This window comes from Loxodonta africana, chromosome 22, assembly GCF_030014295.1.
Source record: "Loxodonta africana isolate mLoxAfr1 chromosome 22, mLoxAfr1.hap2, whole genome shotgun sequence".
NCBI lineage: Eukaryota > Metazoa > Chordata > Mammalia > Proboscidea > Elephantidae > Loxodonta > Loxodonta africana.
This window is the reverse complement of record NC_087363.1, coordinates 34,496,707-34,520,414: the sequence shown is the minus strand read 5'-3', so window position 1 is coordinate 34,520,414 and position 23,708 is coordinate 34,496,707. Positions and strand designations below refer to the sequence as shown.

Below are 23,708 nucleotides of genomic sequence, written 5' to 3'. Positions count from 1 at the left end.
TGTTTTGCAAAAATATTTTAGTAATTAGGGAATTTTTACACCATAATCCTGAATTGAATTATAAATTTTTACACCTAAATTCATAATTTAAGAATGGTCTGAATTCAATTTTCAAGATATATGGATTAATCTAAATAATTTGCAGTTATTTTACTTTATTTATATATACTTCTATGACAGAAAAAAAATTTTTTTTTTGACAGAAAGATAGTATAAATCAAATAATTGTTTATTCTTACACAGACCTAAGCAGCCTCTCTTATTGATAAACTTCAGGTGGAAGCAATGTTTTTTTGTACACAGTGTGTCAGGAACTTTACGTAACTTCAAACTAAGGATTCTTAAGTGTCTTTTTTTTTTTTTTTAATGTAAGTGTTCAACACAGAAACAACTGTAATATTTAAGGAAGTTGTATGCAATTAATTTTAGCTGACTACTTTAAATATACCAAGAGATAAGCACTATTGTGCAAACACAACCCCAGGTTGTCTTGCAATCTCATTTATTGTGTTAGGTACTAAACCAAACTAGTCAAAGCCTCTTTATGCAATAAGCCTTCATATGTCGCCTATTCAAAGACACATTTATAATGGACAAATATTCACGTTAACATTTTAATTTTCCTTCTAATTTTTTAATACCTGTTTTAGTGAAAGAAAAGCTTCTAAGTTGTCATTGGAGCTCACTCATGCAAAATTAATTACATAAATTGATAGTTTTGAAAAACCTTTACAAATAATTTATCAGGTTTCAGTTACTAGCTGGGATGAAATCTGTAATACTTTTTGATACCTAGTACAAATACAAATGCGTTAAAATGAAGTTTAAGTTTTTACAACAGATATGATATGCTACAAATGGCAAAATCCAAACATATAACTTACTACAAAAAGTATCAGTTTTATTGTGAAGCATTTCTGGAGAAACAAATCACGTAGACAAAAATAAATTTACTTCATGGGGATAGTCAAAGAGCTAGTAAGACTAATTTTTATTAGAAAGACTGGATGACCAGGGCAGAAAAGGCGCTGGGATGATACTAGTGTGAGGGCTCTAAGGCACTGGGAGCGGACACCCAAAGAGAAGAGAAAGGGCCATGGAGGTCACATTTTAATGACTTTTCAGTTGTGGCTTGCCATCACTTCTCTGGCCTTCAGTATAAATGGTATTCTGGTTTCTCTACCTACTAATGGCCAGCAAAGACAAGAAGTGTTTAAAATCACGGTGTACTTTTATGCAAATGATTGTGCCATCATATGATCAGTATTCTGGTTCCCCAGACCCAGTACCCAGTGCCATTGAGTCGATTCCGACTCACAGCGACCCTGTAGGACAGAGTAGAACTGCCCCTCTGGTTCCCCAGGAAGAATGAAAATTTTAAATATGGAAGAGATTTAAAAATTACTTGCTCCAGGTGGCATAGCTATGAAGCAGACTGAACTGGGTGAGCATTCAGCTTCCCTGCCTCCTACTTAGAAGATCTCTACAGAGCACAAACACCTTCCCTGATGAACAAGAATGGAAAGAATGATGAAGAACACAGCCTGAATACTGAATGTAGTCGGGTCTATGAGTAAGACACTTTAAAATTCATTCTTCTAAACTGCATTAGCACTTTAAAAATCTAAAGCTTAATGCTCCAGAAAACAGAAAGCATTTTACCAAAAATATAAGTCATACTCTTTTAGTATTAAACAACTACAACATTTTCAACATAGCAGCCAAACTCAGCATAGCCATGCCAATTAGGTACACAGGAAATGTCTTAACCTGAGGGGTCCAGCCTCCAATCACATAAAGTTTATTATTCACTGTTACTACAGCATGACATGCCAATTGTAGTGGAAGTGGAGACACCCTTTTCCAACTGTCCCATTCTACAGAGTACTTCTCAACACAGTTTGTAATCAGATACTGGTTTTTAACTTTCATCTGTCCTCCTATAACATAGAGGTCATTATGGACACTGCCCAGAGCATAAAGCTCTCGAAACTCAGTTGTGCATAGCTTTTCCCAGAACTGGTTTCCTCTGTCATGATACCTGTAAATTAACAGAGAGAGAACCCAGAATTAGAGTTAACATGAAAACAACTTATCCAAGAAATACCCTTAAGTTTCTTTTCCAATTAAAAACAACGTGATCTGGTTCTTCTAATTGAAGAGGAAAAAACATTAATCCAAGATAGTGGTACAGTTTTTTTTTCTTTTTTGGTTTTTAATGAATGGAATATAATATGCATAAAAAGATTAACCACATCTACCTCAAGAATTCTGGGAAACATAGAGGAAAAGTATAAATTATTCAAGACTAGCCTTCATTTCCTAATTCTGGGAAAGAAAATCAAGAACAAATAGGAAAGTCTTTCTGCAAGTCATTTGTAACTTAGCCATAAAAAAAGAATAAGTATAAATAAACAAAAATACAAAATGCCTTATTCTGTGGACCAGAACTGTCACTTTTATATTAAAGAATACCATAATTTTATAGCAAAGAATCTGAAACACCTCTTAGAGATTTCTAATGGGATGATATAGAACATGTAGTTTTAAGGATTGTTCCTTTTCTAACTGACTTAAAATAAGGTCAAGAGCATTGATAAAAACCTACCTGTAGATGTCTGCTGGGCATTTAACACCTATTTTAATCCAATTGGTAAGATAATTTTTTTTTCACTAACAGTTATATCTATATGAGAAGAGTCTTGGGTAAGGACATTAGGATACTTGGTGTCTCAATGCCTCCTAGAATCCAACTCATTAACTGAGTGTGTATGTGTGTGCGTACATGTGTGCTTGTAGGTGTGTGCTTATATATACAATGTGCGTATCTGTGTGTATAGCGTTATATAGTCATTGAGTGTTTGAGTATGTGGCTATCCTTGGTCTTGCCTCATAATAACAGTAAGTCTATTTTCTCCAGTTATGATTTGGGATGCACAGTTCAAGAAGGATAAAAGTACTTGCAGGGACAATGGGATAAAATATGTGAAATTATATCTGCCCCAGAAAATCCAGGAAGTATACCTGGAATTCAAAACTAAAACAAAACGAAACAAAAAGAGCAGGGAAACAGAGGAAAAAAATAAAATTTGTTCTGTGAGGAAACGAATGAAAAAATTGTATATATGTGTTTCATACAGAATACAACTTTTAAGTATACACTACTTATTTTGCATCAAGTATTTGGCAGTTGATCACATACAGGAGTCTTTCTCTGCTGTTCTAGGCCAACTCTTACATTTTTTCTTTTTTATTATTGTGGTTTAGGTGAAAGTTTACAGAGCAAATTAGTTTCTCATTAAACAATTAACACACATATTGTTTCGTGACATTGGTTGCCAACCTGGAGACGTGTCAACACTTTCCCCTTCTAGACCTTGGGTTCTCCATTTCCATTTGTCTAGCTTTTCTGTCCCTTCCTGCCTTCTCATGCTTTCCTCTGGGCTTATGTGCCCATTTAGTCTCGTATACATGGTTGTACTACGTGTGTTATTGTTTGTTTTATAGGCCGGCCTAATCTTTGGCTGAAGAGTGAACCTGAGGAGTGACTTCAGTACTGAGCTAAAAGGATATCTGGGGGTCATACTCTTGGGGTTTCTCCAGTCTCTGTCAGATCAGTAAAGTCTGGTCTTTTTTTTTTGTGAGTTAGAATTTTGTTCTACATTTTTGTCCAGCTCTCTCTGGGACCCTCTACTGTGATCCCTGTCAGAGCAGTTGGTGGTGGTAGCTGGGCACCATTTAGTTGTGTGGGACTCAGTCTGGTGGCAACTTTTACATTCTTACCAAAAGATAACTTTTTACTTCAGGCCTGATATGGAACTTGGAAGGTATACTCTGTTCCTACAGGGCATGTATTGTTTGTCACAAAATTGAATGCAGAAATTTATCAAACACTGTGATAGCTGTGTTCTACTATAAAATTCTAGGCAGGAAACCAAAGTCCCTAGAAACACAAGTGATATTTTTACCACTATTTTTAATTGTACTGGATTTTAGAAAAGAGGACTAGTTATCTATACATAGGGATTACTCAAGTAAAGCCATTTGAATGAATGTAGCTATAGACTTGAGAAATGAGCTTTTATGTTCTGAGACATAGTTTAAGGAATGAGGCTAGGGACAAAATATATCCCATGAAGGTTAGGAAGTACATTATTTCTGGGTTACTTGCTCTCTGGTTTTTAACATTTTGAACTGAAAATAGGGAGAGAAATGCCCAAATAAAACTATAAACTTGTTGCTATGAAGAGAAGTGGATATGATATAAAAAAGAAAGCAATAGTGATGAAAGCATTCAATGTTTCACAAAAGCTGATAGTTTAAAGACAACACTTACATCCTCAGTTGTTTATACACCAAAATGTAAGGAATGAGTAACGGAGATAAGAAGGTATATCAACTTGAAAAGAAATGACCTCCGAGAGTACTATTTTACTTCTTCCTTTAAATCAAGAAAAAAATATACCTGCATGAAAAACCTATGAGCTGTAATGGAAAGGCAAACCGAAGAGCATCTGGGCAAAGATGAAACGGATACGTAACAGAAATAACATACTAGTAATGTGCCACAAGATAATACATTTCTCACAGATATCATAAAAGTAGCACCAAAGCGACCTTCAGTAGTGCTAGGAGATTTTAACTAGACATCTGCTGGAAATCTCATTTATGCTCAAAGCGATGCTCATGTCATTTGCCTTGCTGACAAGTTCATTATTAGAGACAACGATGAGGGTAATTGATACTTTTACCCTAATTTTGACTAATCGGAGGAACTGGTTGGTGATAGGAACCCTGGTTGAGTTCAAGATAGATAAAAAGGGAAACATAGGGCATATAGTCAAAAATACACCAGAAGAAAGGGAAGCAGGCTTTCAAAATAAGAGGGAAAATGTTTAAGGATCAAAAATAGAAAGGCACTTTGACGGGTTTGGACTTTCATTAAAAAAAAAAAAAAATTCTGATGGCAGAATTATGAACTATTTTGATGAGGAAGAAAAAGAGCTATCCAAAGAACCTAAAGTACTTCTAGCAGAGACTATAAGACGGGAAGAAGGGCATCTAACCAAGAGCAAGTATAAAAAAAATGACATGGACCTAGAAGAACCATGCCAGGAAAGACTCCTACCGTAATGAGTTGATACCCTGGCTCTGTGGTCTATACTTGACAATTCTGAAGAAAGCTGCTTCTGCTACTCAGCGACATGCTCTGCCACCATGGGCATTGGCCCAGGTCCCCCCTCCTCTGTCACTACTAGGGGAAATGAAGCATCTCTTCAAAATAAGAACATGAAAAAGGGATAGGCCTGTAGCTGGAAACAAATAATGTAGTGCTAGATGACAGAAAAATATTAGACGTCTCCTTTCTTTGCTCCATCTTCACTATCAAGAATTACTTTCGGACTGAAAAGTCTGAACAAACCCTGGTAAGAAAAAGGGCACTGAAGTCTGAGATGAGCAGGATATTGAAGGAGAGCTGTACTACCTCTCATTTATTCTGTGTGCATATTCCTTATTTACCCAGTTAGATTTAAGCACAGAATACTTGCTGAATAAAGAGTAAATAAATGTATGTGTTCTCACATACAAGGTCTAGACGATATGCCACTTCTTAGCAGGCACTCCTGCTCACAATTCTAGGATGGAAGCCTTCTTAGGCTACACATATTTTGAAATACTGGATGGTTAGGAAACAGCCACACATTTAGGATAGAAAATAACAACTGACAGATAATTAGTAATTTTGGTCAAGAAAAAAAATTACTTGTTACTCCCAATTATGAACTAAAATATCAGTTCAAAGGGGATTGTATTACCAAAATTTTCTATCTTGTTAAGTCCATCACTCATTTGTAGTTTGTCGTGCTGTGGTGGCTTGCGTGTTGCAATGATGCTAGAAGCTATGCAGCTGGTATTTCAAACACCAGCAGGGTCACCCATGGTGGATAGGTTTCAGCAGAGCTTCCAGACCCAGACAGACTAGGAAGAAGGACCTACTTCCTAGTCTGTCTGGGTCTAAATAGGGTTGACCTTAATGACATCTGTCGTGGTTAAGTGCTACGGCTGCCAACCAAAAGGTTGGTAGTTCGAAACCACCAGGCACTCCTTGGAAACTCTATGGGGCAGTTCTACTCTGTCCTACAGGGTCACTATGAGTCAGAATTAACTTGATGGCAATGGGTTTTTTTTTCTTTTTTTTAACGACGTGGATGGAGTCAAGCTTTTGGAGCCTTCATTTGCTGATGTATACAAAACGAGAAGAAACAGCTACAAACATTCGTTAACAATCAGAACATGGAATGTACGAAGCATGAATCCAGGAAAATTTGAAGTTGTCAAAAATGAAATAGAACACTTGAAGATTGATATCCCAGGCATTAGTGAACTGAAATGGACTGGGATTGGCCATTTTGAATCAGACAATCATGTGGTTTACTATGCCAGGGATGGAATGGTGTGCATTCATTTTCAAAAAGAACATTTCAGGATCTATACTGAAGTACAATGCTGTCAGTGATAGGAAAATATCCCTATGCCTACAAGGAAGACCCGTTAATATGAGTATTATGCAAATTTATGCACCAACCACTAATGTCAAAGATGAAGAAATTAAAGATTTTTACATACTTCTGCAGTCTGAAATTAATCAAACATGCACTTAGGATGCATTGATAATTACCAAAAAAAAAAAAAAAAAACCTGTTGCCATCGAGTTGATCCTGATTCAGTGACCTGGTGGACTGATAACTATTCATGACTGGAATTTGAAAGTTGGAAACAAAGAAGGAGGATGAGTAGTTGGAAAATATGACCTTGGTTATAGAAATGACACAGGAGATCACATGACAGAATTTTGCAAGACCAACAACTTCTTCATTGCAAATCACTTTTTCACCAACATAAATGGCAACTATACCCATGGACCTTACCAGATGGAATACAGAGGAATCAAATCGACTACATCTGTGGAAAGAGACAATGGAGAAGCTCAATATCATTAGTCAGAACAAGATCGGGGCTGACTGCTGAACAAACCGTCAATTGCTCACAGGCAAGTTCAAGGTGAAGCTGAAGAAAATTAAAACAAGTCCACAAGAGTCAAGGTATGACCTTGAGTATATCCCATCTGAATTTAGAGATCATCTCAAGAATAGATTTGATGCATTAAACACTAGTGACCAAAGACCAGACGAGTTATGGGATGACATCAAAGACATCATACATGAGGAAAGCAAAAGATCATTAAAAGAAAAGAAAGAAAAGACCAAAATGGATGTCAGAAGAAACTGAAACTTACTCTTGAATGTACAGTAGCTTAAGCAAATGGAAAAAATGATAAAGCAAAAGAGTTTAACAGATTTCAAAGGGTGGCTCCAGAAGACAAAGTAAAGTATTATAAAGACATGTGCAAAGGCCTGGAGTTAGAGAACCAAAAGGGAAGAACAACAAGCTTGGCTTTTCTCAAGCTGAAAGAATGGAAGAAAAAATTCAAGCCTCAATTTGCAACACTGAAGGATTCTATAGGCAAAATATTGAATGGTACAGGAAGCATCAAAAGAAGATGGAAGGAATACACGGTCACTGTACCCAAAAGAACTGGTCGACATTCAACCATTTCAAGAGGTAGCATATGATCAGAAACTGATGGTATTGAAGGAAGAAGTCCAAGCTGCACTAAAGGGAATGGTCAAAAACAAGGCTCCAGGAACTGACGGAATAACAATTGAGATGTTTCAACAAATGGGTGCAATGCTGGAAGCACTGACTTATCTATGCCAAGAAATTTGGAGGACAGCTACCTGGCCAACTAACTCAAAGAGACCCATATTTGTGCCCATTTCAAAGAAAGATGATCCAACAGATTGCAGAATTTATCCAACAATATCATTAATATCACACGGAAATAAAAGTTTGCTGAAGATCATTCAAAAACGGTTGTAACAGTATGTAGACAGGGAGCTGCCAGAAATTTAACTGGATTCAGAAGAGGACGTGGAATGAGCGACATCACTGCTGATATCAGATGAATCTTGACTGAAAGCAAAGAATACCAGAAAGATGTTTACCTGTGTTTTACTGACTATGGAAAAACATTCAACTTTGCGGATCATAACAAATTATGGATAACATTGTAAAGAATGGGAATTCCAGAACACTTAATTGTCTCACGCAGAACCTGTACATAGACCACTCAGAACAAGGAGGCACTGAGTGGTTTAAAATCAGGAAAGGTGTGTACCAGGGTTGTATCCTTTCACCATACTTATTCAGTCTGTATGCTGAGCAAATAATATGAAAAGCAGGGCATCAGGGCTGGTGGAAGACTCATTAACAACCTGTGATATGAAGATGACACAACCTTGCTTGCTGAAAGTGAAGAGGACGTGAAACACTTATTAATGAAGATCAAAGACCACAGCCATCAGTATGGATTACACCTCAACAAAAAGAAAACAAAAATTCTCACGACTGGGCCAATTATAATGTCATGATAAATGGAGAAAATACTAAAATTTCTAATGATTTCATTTTACTTGGATTCACAATCAATACCCGTATAAGTAGCAGTCAAGAAATCAAGTGACGCATTGCACTGGGCAAATCTGCTGCAAAAGATCTCTTTAAAGTGATCAAAAGCAAAGGTGTCACCTTGAGGACTAAGGTTCACCTAACCCCAGGAAAGGTATTGTCATTCGCATCAAATGTATGGGAAAGCCGGACAATAAATAAGGAAGACTGAAGAATTGCTGCATTTGAATCATGGTATTGGTGAAGAATATTGAATATACCATAGATTGCCAGAAGAAGGAAAAATCAGTCTTAGAAGAAACACAACTAGAATGATCCTTAGAAGTGAGCATGGTAAGACTTCGGTTTGTTTACTTTGGACACATCTGGAAATATGAAACATCAATCGCTAGAAGAGGACATCATGATTGGTAAAGTGGAGGGCTTGTGAAGGTGAGGGAGGTCCTTGGTGAGATGGATTCACACAGTGGCCAAAACAATGGATTCAAATATAGAATGAAATATGAAGATGGCACAGGACTGAGCAACGTTTTGTTCTCTTATACATGAGGTCACTATGAGTCAAAGCCAACTTGACGGCAACTAATGACAGTGACAACATCTTGTTAAAAAATTATATCAAGTGCTTTAAAAATGAAGCTGTATGTGTCTTATCACATGGATAAATAATGAAAGATAAGAGTGAAAATACACAATGGAATAATACTATGCATACATTTAACTTATGCAAATTCAACTATATGTTCTCAGTGATTAAAGGGAAAGAAAAATAATTTTAAAATGTGGGTGATTTCATTATGAATTTTACACATATGCCATATTTACCAGATATTTTTTGATGTTGTTAGCTGCCATGGAGTCAGCCCCTGACTCATGGTGATCTCACGCACAATGGAACGAACTGCAGCCTGGTCTTGCGGATGAGACCACTGTGATCAGTAGGATTTTCATTGGTTGATTTTCAGAAGCAGAACAGCAGTCATTTCTTCCTATCTGTCTTAGTCTGGAAGCTCTGCTGAAACCTGTTCAGCATCATAGCAACATGCAAGCCTCCACTGACAGGGGGGTGGTGGGAGAATTGAACCTGGGCGACCCACGTGGAAGGTGAGAATTCTACCACAGAACCATCAATGTCCTCACTATACATATAAAGTCATACACTTTCTGCTGTAATGTATGACTTCCCTTTGAGTACACTCAAGTAGTCCAGAGGTGAATATAGCTTTGAAATACGGACCACGTGCAGCCAGGACCAGTGTGTGGCAAGGGAATTTCTCCTCTTCTGCTATGAGCACTACATCAATCATTTCTGCTAATCCTTTCATGTTCTTAATTTTATTCAGCAAACTCAAGCTATGTTGGTATTTTCTTTTCCCTCAATCTTTTACTCCATGGTACACTCTCCAAAGAGTGTATATATAAAACCATGTTCTGAATACCGTTCTTTATGGGAGACTTACAGGGTAATTTTGACTACACGTAATTTAAGATGTGACCCCCTCATTTAGCAGAACTCTCTTATGCTAATATCAAAGCATCCCAGTAAAAACAAATGTACAGATTTACTGCCAGATACAAACCTATAGATTTCAACATTCTTATTCTTTTGTCTAGAGAGTTTAGAGGCACTTGCTTCTCCAGCCACAATTATAGTGTTGCTTTCCATGACAACACCAGTACATACGGTTCCTAAACCCTCCCCATACTTTGGAGATGAGATGAAATAGATCTTCTGTGACACAGGATCATAACAAAAACTGGCATCCCCATAGTTCCTATGTCTTGATCTGATTCCTGAAGAATTGTTGCCAATGCAAAGCAGAAGACTGGTAGTCTCCATGCCATAACGAAGATTTAGAGAATGCTGTTGGGGTGTCTTGAGGGCTTTGAATGCATTCTGAATTATGTCAATGCAACCTGCATCACACAGAAGCATTGTGTTCCTTCTTAGGGCTTGTCTTAAAAAAGAAGGATTTATAAGTTCCAATCTGACTTGCTTCAAAAGCTCAACAAGATGCTCTGTGCGCAATTCTTGGTTATGATTTACCCATCTCAGAACAAGGTCCAGAATGCTCTCCTCTCTGGTTATGTTAAGATCATCCGATTTAATAAGCATCAGAAGCTGGTTCACTTCAATTTCTAGTATTTCTTCATGTAAGCTCACCTCGGCAAAGTGCTGATATAAATATTTCTTTGATTGATCAGTTAGGTCTTCAGCTCCAATCTGCTTTGCAAAATAATAGATACCTACACAATTGGAGGCATCCATGTGGTCCATCATATATTTCTGACACACACGAAAGACTTCTTCCATCTGCATAAAATAGGCAGCCATCGCTACAGTCTGTACATTGGCATTGTTGATCTCCAAGGTGGCATGGTACATGTAATTTAATATCACCGACACACTTTCTGCTGTGATGTCATGGAGTATGACTTCCCTTTGAGTACATTCAAGAAGTCCACAGGTGAACATAGCTTTAAAATACGGGCTAAACGCAGCCAGGACCAGTCTGTGGCAAGGGAATTTCTCCTCTTCTGCTATGAGTACTACATCAATCATTTCTGCTAATTCTTTCATGTTCTTTATTTTATTCAGTAAATTCAAGCTATGTTGGTATTTTTCTTTTCCCTCAATCCTGTACTCCATGATCCAGTCTCCAAAGTGCCTAGGTAAGTCTTCTTCAAATTGAGCTGGATTTCTGAGGGAGCTATTTGCATGTCTGATTACTCACAAAGCAATAGAGATGTCATGTAACATTCCTGAGAGAAAGAACAGAAAGTTTCTTCTGAGAAAAAATTCTCTACAATTTAAGAGTGCAGTATTAGTTCTGAGAAGTATTTTTAAATAAATACTATTAATTCCAAACAGCGCAGTTTAACTTTAAGACAACTACTCTTGTATCTAAAAATAATGCATTTGATTGTATATAAAGTGAATTATTAACAACTAATACAGTATCTTCCTAATCAGTCACAGAGGTTTTTCTAGGAGGACTAAAAAATCCTCCCTCCCAAAGTAAAACAAAAAAAACTTGACAAAGTGGGCACATTTTACAATCCCATTCCCAGTTACCAAATACAGTCTGCCAGCCAGCATTAGGCAAAAACATCATCACTCCAAATGTGCACAAAGGTTAATCACTCCAAATGCACGCAAGGGCCAATCCACAGAATCAGGACTGGGGCCACACAGAACACATCCTTGAAGGTGGAAGGTTGGAAAAAAAAAGTTCACTAAAATTCTGCTTAAATTTTGCTATAGGGCAAATGATTCAAAACAGTGGATAATACAAAGATCCTTTTTATCTGGCCTTGGAAAACACAGCCAAATGTCTGCTGGTCTGAGAATTCAAAATACTTGAAATGTACAACTACATCATCATAAACTTAGAAAACGCGTAAAAGTTATCCAGTTTTTCTATTCTCCCTCCTTGCTCAGCTCCTCTTTGTCCCGTTTCACAGTGGCAGAGACTGAGTCACTCCCTGCCTTAAAAAGCTCTAGTCTAATTAAAAGTCTCTTTTTTAAGCTAGTTGTCTGATCTTCACCTTCCCTGAGGGAATGGAAACAGAATATTTCAAGGAAGTTAATTAGCTGTCTTGATTTAAAAAGCACATTCCTAGAATCAGAAACTCCAATGTGAGGAGAGAGTCTCAAGTCTTTGTCACCCTTTCTAGTTCTTCCTTGGCTATAAATTGCACATACTATGCATAAAAGTCGATGATTGAAAAGTTAGTCCTGGGAGTTAAAAAAGAAGGGGAGGCAATAATTTCAATAAAGTGAACGCAAAATTTGTCAGCTGTAAAGGTTAGACATCTTCTAAATTTCTGTAACTTTGAAAAGGATTAGAAATGTTATGGATCACAATGAGAAATGACTTTTTTTCAGTGTTAAACTTCATTTAGTAAATAAGTGTTATACATGACAGGAATGTTTAGTTATATAATGGCAACTATAAAACCCAAGAAGCACTGTGCTGAAGTGTGTGGAATTATCATAACTAGCCAGACTTAGAATTTGTATTCTTGCTTTTGATCAAAGATTCTATAGCACAATCCTAATCAAAAGGGCGAAACTGATAAAATTCCCTTTTTTATACTGGAATAGGAATAAAACCCTCTTTGCTGGACTTTCTCACATTAAGGGTTCAGTTTTATTTCAACAAAAACTTAAGGCTGTCTTTGCAAAGGCTTCAGGTTAAAAGTTAATCCCTTGCTTTTTGCTTTTATTTGTTTCACACTTTTACAAAGAGATAATACAATTAAGAAGTCATTATATTTCTGAACTCTCCTACAATACATTATGACTAGCTGAAATCATATTTATTATTTAGACTTCTTTATACATACACACATCACATCAATGAACTTTACAGATAGTAGCTATATTTGCAAATCAAGAGTTCTTGTAAGTGGTATGTGCAAAAGTTTTTAAAAACATCCATTCTTAGCTCGTGGGCCATATAAAAACAGGTGGTAGGTTGCCAACTCTTGCTCTATGTTTGAAAATAATTCTATTTTATAAGATTATGAGTAGGACAACATTCCTTGTCTGGGTGTTTAATCTCTACTTCTCTGCTTAAATCCAGCTGAAGAGTTTTCAGAAGGGAAACTATCATTCCTGTTTTAAAAAGATCACTCGATTGACCCCAGGGCTCCCACATACAAATCAATTTCTTGAATAAAAACTTTACTTGGATATAGCTTATCTGTCTCAAACACTGGCTTCAACAAAAACAATAAAATACTTTTAAAACAGAAATAACCATTTCAAACATTCTTTGGAAAAATATATTTGAATTTTTAAAAGGGCCGTAAATGTTTGTTAAATCTCTCTTCTTTCCAACTGCCTTTTATACAACTGAAAGACGCTTTATTGCTAAGAATTAACAGAACAAGTGAATTTACTGATGAAAGTCCTGGAAAATACCTGGGCCATTACACTTCAAAAAACATTCTCGGCATTATTTCTTGTACATATAAGGTGCATAGAAGATATTGGCATGGCAGTTGAGGGCTCTGAAGTAAGATAGCCCTGGGCTGAATTCCAGTTTAGCCACTTATTTGCTGTAAACAAAATTATATAACTTTTCTAACCTTTGGTTTCTTTATCTGTAAAACGGGGATAATGTATATAAACAAAGCAATTAGATTAGTCCTTGACATCCAAGTGCTAAATAAATGGAAATTATTATTAATTACTTTACAGTGGTATAGCACTGTGTAGCTCAGAGGTTAGAAACATGAGCTATTATTTTACTGAGGCCTGGATTTGAACCCTTGCTCTACGATCTGGTAGCACAGACAAGTTTCTTTTTTTTTTTTAAATTAATTAAGTTTATTTTTCTTGTTGTCGTTGTTGAGAACATATACAGCAGACCATATACCAATTCAACAATTTCTACATGTACAATTCAGTGGCATCGATTACATTCTTCAAGTTGCACAACCATTCTAACCCTCCTTTTCTGAATTGTTCTTCCCCCATTAACATAAACTTACTGCCCCCTAAGTTTCCTATCTAATCTTTCAAGTTGTTGTTAATTTGATCCTGTATAGATAGATCTTAAAAGAACACAATGCTCAAGGCAGACATTCTTTGCTAGTTAAGCTAAACTATTATTTGGTTTTAAGAAGACTTTGGGGGTATTTTTGGTTTAAGGTTTAAAGACTATCTTACGGCAACAATTTCGGGGATTCATCCACCCTCCATGGCTCCAAAAATCCTGGATTCCATGAGAATATGAAATTTTGTTCTGAATTTTCCCCCTTTGATCAGAATTCTTCTATAGAATCTTTGATGAAAATGTTAAGTTTTTCTGGTCTCATGGCAAAGGAGGTAGTTGTTCATGAAGGCAATTAGTCACACATTCCATTTCCTCCTCCTACCCTTTTTTTTTTTTTTTTGTGCATCACAAGAAGGCTTACAGGGCAAATTTGTTTCCCATTAGATAGTTTGTATATAGTGTTTCATGACCTTGGTTTCATGCCTCACCATGTGTCAGCGCTCTCCCCATTTCCACCCTGGGTTCCTCATTTCCTTTTATTTTGATTTTCTCCTCCCTTCTGCTTCCTCATCTTTGTTTTTGGGGAGATATTATCCTATTGATCTCATATAATTGATTGTTCTAAGAAGCACATTCCTCTTGGGTGTTACTGTGTCCCTTATGTGCTTGTCTCTTGTTTGGCTGTGATGGAAAAGTTTCTTAGCCTCTTTAAGCTTCAATTTTCTCACCTTGGGTTAGTTTTGAGAGTTATGTAATAATAGTTGGGGGTGTTAAATAAGGCCAAGCATGTACAATCTAGAATTTGGTTCATAAAATTTGTTTGGTAAAGCTGAAGCAAGATACACCTCTACAAACAACTTTCAAATAATAAAAATGTTTGGTTACATCTACAAACCATAGACACAGCCTCAATAAAAGAGAGCTGACAGCAACTTTTTCTTGTAATGAGGGCAGAGAGGGCATTCTACTTTCATCAGCAAAACAAAATTGTACAAATGTTCTCAATAATATCAACGGGAAGTTATTCTCTGCTCCAATTTATGGAAGACTGAACTGGTACATTTATATTAATAGTACCCATAATAATGGAGAATAAAATGAGTAGCAAAGATAAATATAAATCATAAGAATAAAGCCTAATTACTTTGTGAATCCAAAATGCAGTTAAACCCATGTCCATTATTTTTAGTTTTCAGAAATTGACTGCTATAAATTTTAAGGTGGCACAAAAATGTTAATTTACTTAAACTGTCAATTTTTTAAAACTATGTTTAACTTTATACTCTTTACAATATCTTTAAAGTTGCTACTTTTTTTGAGATGACTGATACATGACTATGCCTTCTTTTCTGTGAAGACCCTTCATGTATTGCTGCAGTTAAAACTAGTTTAAATTCATAGCAACACTGCTTGAAATAGGAAAAATTTGGACATAACCCAAGTGTCCACTAACAGGAGAATGGATAGATTGTAGTATATTCACTCGAGAGAATATTATATAGCGTAAAAAAATGAATGACTAGAGCTTCATGTATCAACATAATTGAATCTCACAAATAATGTGTTAAAAAAAACAGAATACATGCAACAAGCCATTTATATAATGTTCAAAATATGCAAAACAATATATATTCTGATAGATCAAATGTAGATTATATAGTCTGACAAAGTAAATAAAAACGATTGTTGAATTTGAGTGAAGGACATATGGGAGTTTTTAATACTATTCTTGGAAATTTTCTGTAAAGTTTGAAGTTATATAAAATTAAAAATTTTAATAATATATTACTTATTCTTTAAGGATACATACAACTGTAGTGTAATATAAAGAAATAAAGGATAATTATAAGCCCCAAATTCAGCAGAGTGGCTGCCTTCAGGAAGTGACGAAGGAGATGATGCAATTAGGGAAGGGTGACAAGTTTCAACTGTATAATTAATGTTTATTATTCTTTATGCCTTTTTGAGGAGGCTTGGTGGCACAGTGGTTAAGCTTTCAGCTGCTAACCAAAAGGTCGGCAGTTAGAATCCACCAGCCACTCCTTGGAAGCCCTATGGGGCAGTTCTACTCTGTCCTGTAGGCTATGAGTCAGAATTGACTCAATGGCAATGGGTATGTTTTTTGTGTATTTTAAATATTTCATAAGAAACCTTTGTGGTTAATAGTTAAGCACTTAGCTGCCAACTGGATGATCGTGGCTTGAACCCACCCACAGCTCCTTGGGAGAAAAGAACTGGCAATCTGTTCCTGTAAAGATTACAGCCCAGGAAACTCTCTGAGGCAGTTCTGCTCTGTCACATGGGGTCGCTATGAGTCGGAATAGACTTGACAGCATACGACAACAAATATTTCATAAAATAAGTTTAAAATAAAAACTGTATTAACATTAGGATCATTTTTACCTTTTGTAAACCATGTCTGTGCATTTCCTGATAGCCATAAAGACAGAGATAAATTATAAGTTTTCTTTTTAAAGAGGCAAGGTGTAGGTAGCCCAACTTATGAGTGACTGGAAAATACAAAAGATTACCACCTCCTTATCCAGTCTGAATAAGAACTGCTGTCCCAACCTTTGAAAACCTGTGGTTGTAGCCCTCTGCCCTCCTTAATTTCCCTGTGAAGGGAAAACAGGGCTTTCAAGGCCAAACATAAGCACCCTCATGTGGTCTGCTAGTTTATATATAAGCCCCTGGCATGGAGCCATTACTATCTACCACCACTATAAAACCTCTGTCTTCCCACTGTGGGGTACAGAGATCTGCTCTGGTCCTGCAGCTGTCCAGGACTCACCTTGTATGTAAGTCTTCCTAATATACTCCTTTGCTGCCACTCTGGAGCTGCCTGCCTCTTTCTATGGTCTCTTGGCCCTCCATTTTTGAAGACAAATTTCACATTACTGGCCCATGCTTGGACAATTGGCAAACCAGACAGGAGACCAAGGAAACTGTGAGTGGAAGTAAGGCATCTGTGGGGGAAATCCCAGGATGGCCAGCGACCTCCATATGGGGAGGTCCGGTCCATATGCCTTTCTTCGGGGAAAATCCTAGTTGGCCAGCCATGATGTCCATGTAGGAAGGTCTGGCCTGTACGTCTTTCTGTGGGGGAAATCCCGGGCTGGCCAGAAACCTCCACGTGGGGAGGTCTGGCCCATATGCTTTTTTGCTGGGGAAATCCCAGGCTAGCCACAGAAGCCCAGCTAGCTGCTGAAGTATGCATAAGAGCTTTGCAGAAAGGGTCACGCTTGGAAAGGTATGTGTGGCAGTCTGCAAACAGGATGAGGAGCAAGAAACACTTGCCTGCAAGTTTGTAAAGATGGGCGATTCAAGGGATAAGGGGACAATTCCCTAGCTATTGCTCAAAGCCTTCCAATAATGGGACTGGAGATAGTTGAAGGGGCTAAGCAGGTCCCTGGCGCCGAGAACACCCTGTAATACTCAGGGCAAAGCGAGAGTTAAAACAGCAGGGGGAAAAAAAAGAAGTAAAATGCCCTTTAAGATAGCTTGTGTTGAGTGGCCTTGAAGAGGCCTTAGAGGCCCTCTGTTGAATCCTCTGATACCTGCCCCCAGCAAGATAACCAAGCAGCAACATACTCGCAGCTGCAAGTAAGCGGAAAACTAAAATAGGGGGGGCCTGCCTCCATGTTACTAGGCAACTGGGCTGAATCCACGCTTGCGCTCAGTATGGTGGAGGCGTGGCTCCACGAATGACTGCGGGCTCTACCAACTTTGTCCAGATTTCTGACTTTCAGAAATAATGAAGACTGAGGGAGGGTTAAGCCTAAGTCCCTCTGTCCCAGGGAAGACCAAAGGTCTTATGTACAAGGAAAGTTCAATGAGGAAATGAAAAGCATTGTATGTCTTGGGTTTTTAGTACCGTTACACAGGCCTCCAAAACCCCTATTATATATGTACTGATGATGTTGATATATTATTAATGCACACCTTTGTAAACTTCTGCCTCCAAGCCCTGATGGGAATTGCTGCAGTTACGGTCATTTTTTAGCAGGGCACACAGAAACTGTGACAGGAGCTATAGCTAATAGCCTGGTCATTCAATTTGTCCACTAACAACCCTCAGACTGACATATAAAGCAAGCCCATATGGGGATGAGATACCTGGACCAAAAAAAAAAAAAAATCAGTTCTGCTCCTGATAAGCTTTTGTTACTTGTGTGGCTGGTCACCAGAAAGGCCCCTTTGCTGACAGGGGAAAACCACCAATGAACAAACAGCTTCTACCAACTGACCGCAGAGGTTGCAGCATCTTCTGCTCCAGAGCAAAGAAATGTGCAACCGACCACCTCCTGGATTTAAGAGATGATGGCCCATGGAGATTTACTAGACTGGGCCTGCATGCATGGACTACCACTGTCATCAGAAAAACCCGGACAGCACAGAAAAGCTGATCTGCCTACGAGACCCTGGCCAAGATTAAAACCTGCTCAGGAGACATATTCCTGAGCCAACAGGCCAGGGCATTCTCGGCAGGTAGACCATATCGGGGCCTCTTACCCTATGCCGAGGCTTCCACTGGATCTTCAATGAACTCTTTGCGCTCTGTATCACCCCCAAACCATAGCAGAGATTGACAACTTCAGTGGACAGGCTTAAATGGCTGATGGCAAGGGACAGGACAAGCTCAGCCTGAACCGCGCATCTCAGGCAAGCAGTCTGGGGTCTCAATCCAGCAGTTCTGAATGCAAAGGCGTTTCTTACTTGTGCATATGTTTGATCAAACTGTCTAGTCTATAAAATGTGTTTCTTTTGCATACAACTGTTTCTGACAAAAGATCTGGGTTCCTACAGAGTTCACTGCTTCAAACCTAGGACAGACAGCCTGGGTGGCTATACCCAGGCAACCCTCACCTCAAGTCTCACAGGAGACAGGGGAGGGGAAGGGGGAATTGTTAATGAGGTCTCTTTTTCTTCCCAGATGATCTCACAATGATAGACAAGCCCCTCATTCATGGGACCCAATGATACACGCTTTCCTAGAGCTACAGATCACACCAGCTGTTGGCTCTGTCAACATCTGAACCGAGATGACGAGTCATGTCTCCACATTGTTCCAGCTGATCTGTCAAAAAGGAGAACACCTCGTGAACCAACTGAATGTGTAACCTGGTGTACTGAGGAGATCATGTGGTAAATGAATACGGTTGACTCCACTACTCATGGAAACCATCTTTTAAAATATAAAAGCTGCCTGTAGGGAGTGTGCCAGCTTTAAGAGGAGATTTCTCTCTTGGTGTGTTAAAAATGTAAACAGCACAAGAATGGCTGATTTGACTCTGAGAACGATAGTTTTAAGACTGAGTTTGATGTTACTCTACACACGGAGAACTTGCAGAATATGACCAGGTGGCCCAATGTACACTGACTACAACAAGCCTGAATTAGCCTAGTCTGGCAATGGGAATACCTTGTTCAATTGTGCTGAGAAAGAGAGCTTTTGTATTACTCGTACTGAAATGTGTACTGTCCATATAATGTGCCATGCTGGGAGAAATATGCTGTTTTCACACAAATGTCTTGATTAGGACATGTTATATATACGTAAGATTGGACAAATTCAGCCCTTCGATCTATTCAGTTGGCTTAGACTAAGCCATAACTAGGGCGGCTGGTTGGCATCTCTCCTCCAAGCATGAGTCATCAACCTGCTGGGGTCAGTCCTACTAGTAACAATCATTAAATGCTGCCTCAAATGATGCACAAATATAACATTCACCAGAGTTATGCACCAAACCACGGACATGCATCTCAATGTCCAAAATGGGTAATGGGCATACCAGGACTAGGTACTGCTTCACTTCTTTATCTGGCACCCTGATGGGAGTAGGGGGGTGGACTGTTAGGGGAATGGTCTGCCTCTATGCCTCCCAGCCAGACTGCCTAAGTAAAGGCCTTGGGCCCAGAGCATTCTCTGATAAGGAGGGAGGGAACTGGGTCACCTTCTCTCCCCCAGTTCCTTCTCCTTATCAGCAAAGTCTTCACCCTGTTCTGAGCACACAATAGCTTTTTCTGTCTCTTGCACACGTGCAGGCACCATACGGCACCTGGCCAACCCCACTTCTATATCTGTGGGAGGGAATGGGGTCTCTTGTACTATGGCACAAGATGGGGAGCAGCACAAAAAAGGATCCAGATTGTTAAGGGCCGGCCTTGAGGGGTGGATCGAAGGGGAAACAGCGCTTGAAAGGCCTAACATGAGCACCCTCATATGGTCCACTAGTTCACTACAGTGTGCATTCTTATGTAAGCCCCTGGCATGGAACCACTACTGTCCATCACCACTACAAAACTTCTGCCTTTCCACTGCGGAGTGTGGAGATCTGCTCTGTTCCTGCAGCAGTGCAGGATTTGCCTCATGTCAGTCTCCCGAATATAGTCCTTTGTTGCTACACTAGAGTTGCCCACCTCTTTCTTTGGTCTCTCAGCACCCTCCATTTCTGGAGACAAATTGCACATTACTGGTACATCCTGGACACCCTGGCATCAGTCTGTACAAAGGGGGAGGGCGGAAATAATTCCTACTTCCACTTATTGGGTAAAGATGTTACTGGATTCCTGAATTGGTATGCATTTTTTTCCCACAGAAATTTTCAGTATGGTGGGTAGGTTACAAACATGAAACTACAAGATTGAGCAACATCAAAATCTTGAATTTTATAGATGAAAAATCTGAAGACCTGGGAAATGACTTGGACAAGGGCTCCTACATTTCAGAGTTTATCTAAAAACCTTCTTAAAGAGACCTTGGTTGACAAGCCTAGGAACTTTAATATTATATCCGAAAATGATGTTCCAATTCCAATGTTCAAAACAAAAGTCTTTTTTAAGTTGGTTACTTCTTGTTGTAAGCTACCAATCAGTTAGCTCCTGACTCATGACACCATGGAACAAAATGCTTCCTGGTCCTGCACCATCCACATCATCAGTTGCAGACTGAACCATTGTGATCCCAGGGTTTTCATTGGCTGATTCTCAGAAATAGGTCTCCAGGCCTTCCTTCCTAGTCTGTCTTAGCCTGGAAGCTCCACTAAAACCTGTTCAGCATCCTAGCAACACACAAGCCTCCACTGGCAGATGGTGGTAGCTTCACTTGAGGTCCGTTGGCTGGGAATCCAACTGAGTCTCCCACATGGAAGGTGAGAATTCTACCACTGAACCACAACTCCCCTCCAAGTTGGTTATGACCATGAATAAATTATCCCACATTACAACAAAACTATCCTGACCCTAGCCCTAATTCAGGAAGTATGAGGCCCTTCACAAGCTGGTACCTCCCAATCTTTCCTGTCTCATCTCCTGACTTTCCTTCCTTACACTTTTAATCTTTTAGTAGTACTGAATCACTGACTAGTCTAACACATAAATGCCTTTACACATGCTGTTCTCTGTGCCTAGAATATCCTTCTCCCCCTGACAACCTGAAAAAATGCAACTGGCCCTTCAAAGTTCAGCTCAGACTTCACTTTCTCAGGGAAGCCTTCTCTGCCTTTCCTTGTTCATAGCTTGTACCTGTACATAGTGGTTACTGCAGTGTTGGTATTGCAATTTACTTGTGCGTATGCCTGCCTCCTTTTTTGAGGATGAGCACATTGAAAGTAAGGGACTTATGTCTTAATCATTTCTGCATTCCTAACATCTGTCTGTGGGTGATGCCTGGCACATAATAATTGTTCAGTAAGGTTTGTTCAGTTAAATTAATGCTATCCTTTTTTCTTCCACATGTTAATAAACCACTGTCTTGAAGATTTTTTTCTTCTACATACAAAAGTCACACTTGATGCTTCAAGTTGCTATCTCCCTGACAAGTAAAATAAATCATTCAGAATCATTATCTTGATCCCCTTGCCTATAGCTTCATACATTATGATACCCACATCTCACTCCTCTGCTGTCTGGGATTTGGCCCCCAGTCTTAGAGAACCACTGAAGCTATGTACTGGCTTCACTTATGCCAGAGATCACAAATTGGCTGCTCACAAACCTACTTTTGGGTAAATTAGTTGTCAACACGCAAACCTGAAACATCTTAGCATCTACTGAAAAAATGGAAGATATAGCAACAGTGGATTCCAATTCCCCAGTCCCTGTCATCCTCTATTGAGATCAGCGCATCAGTCATCACTTGTAATTCTTCTACTATTGCTTTTCTCACCCCGTCCATTTACATTAGCTTACAGCCATTTAAATTTGTGACCCCTGGTTTACACCATTATGTTCCCATACCCTATTTTGCTTCAGCATCACCATCTTGCTCAAGCCGTACACTTGGAGAACTGGCAGGAAATGGCCCGCCCTAAATGTGTTCTGAATCTCCCACTAGTATGAAAAAAGGCCTGCTTCATTTAATAGTAATAATACGTCCCACACTAGGCATTTACTAACTGCCAGGCGTAGAGATGCCAAAGAGAAATAAGACAAGTTTTCTAGTCTGCCTTTGAGGAGTTCACAATGTTTTGCATTCTCACAGTGCTTTATACTTTTCAAAGTGTTTCAATATGCATTATAGCTCATTAGTTCCTCTTATGAATCATTTGGGGAAAATGCAGGACAATTATTTTCCTTGCTTTAAAGAGAATTGTCTAGGGATACATTTAACATACATTGAAGCCTTTCTTAAGTGCCAGGTACTGTTCTGGGTTCTAGGTTTGCAACCACAGACAGAAAGACAAAAGTGTTCCTACCTTTATGAAGCTTACAGTCTAGTGGGGAAGGCAAATAATCAGTAATTGGTGGCATAGTGGTTAAGCGCTATGGCTGCTAACCAAGAGGTCAGCAGTTCAAATCCAGCAGGTGCTCCTTGCAAACTCTATGTGGTAGTTCTACTCTGTTCTACAAGGTCGCTGTGAGTTGGAATGGACTAGACGGAAGTTGGTTTGGTTTTTCTGGGTTTTAAGATAATTCAAAGGACGATAATACTAGGAAGGATGGGAAAATGAATAATGCCACAGACACGAGGGAGGCGACCCCTGGACGGGCAGACTGGCCTCGAGGAGGAAGCCACTGGTGAGCTGAGACCTGGTGACAGGAGCCGGCCACACGGCCACCTACATGTGGGACCTGAAGGACCTGTCAGTGCCGCGGGCCCAGAGGCTGGCATGGGAACTCCCGGTACTGTGATCCCGCGCCGATGGCCTCACCGGGAAAGCCGCGACGAGGCTGTGACTGGGCCCCGGACTCCCTGTTACCTCTACCCCTACTTACGGAGCTGCCGCCCCAGCGCCTGAGTCAGGTGTGCCACGGCCCCTCTCGCTCCCCAGACGCCGTCGCGATGTGGCTATGCGGACCCTCTGGGCTGCGGGTGCCCAGAGCCAGGTCGACCGTCCCGCCGGCCCTCCGCACCCTCGCGCTCGCCAGGGCCCTCTGGACCGCAGGCTGGGCGGGGTGGCCAGCGGGCTGACGACCGTCACTGCCCAATATGGGCCTGTCTCGGCCACGCGATATAAATAGACGGCACGGGGTGTGGGGCCGAGAGCCCGAGCCCTGTCGGGGAGGGCGGGCGCCGGCGGCGGCAGCGGTTACCCGAGGTCACGGCTGCTCGCCCCCGGCAGGCACTGGAGGCGCCCCGGACTACCTCGCGGCCTGCTCTGCGCCTGCGCCGGGTTTTCCCGCGCCGACCCGGGACGCCTCGGAATCCCGCCGGCCACCATGCGTCTGCCC

General features: G+C 39.7%; 1 protein-coding gene across 1 annotated transcript in view; it reads right to left on the bottom strand.

The window, feature by feature from the left end:
* Positions 1 to 23,364, bottom strand: part of KBTBD12 (kelch repeat and BTB domain containing 12) — an 88,158-nt gene extending 64,794 nt beyond the window's left edge. The window contains exons 1-3 of the mRNA XM_003409726.4: positions 23,253 to 23,364; positions 10,110 to 11,292; positions 1,771 to 2,041 (exon numbers count right to left, since the gene is read on the bottom strand). Coding sequence (XP_003409774.1) covers positions 1,771 to 2,041; positions 10,110 to 11,179 — 1,341 coding nt within the window. The 5' untranslated portion in view covers positions 11,180 to 11,292; positions 23,253 to 23,364. The remainder of the gene's footprint in view (positions 1 to 1,770; positions 2,042 to 10,109; positions 11,293 to 23,252) is intronic.
* Positions 23,365 to 23,708: the final 344 nt, after the last annotated feature.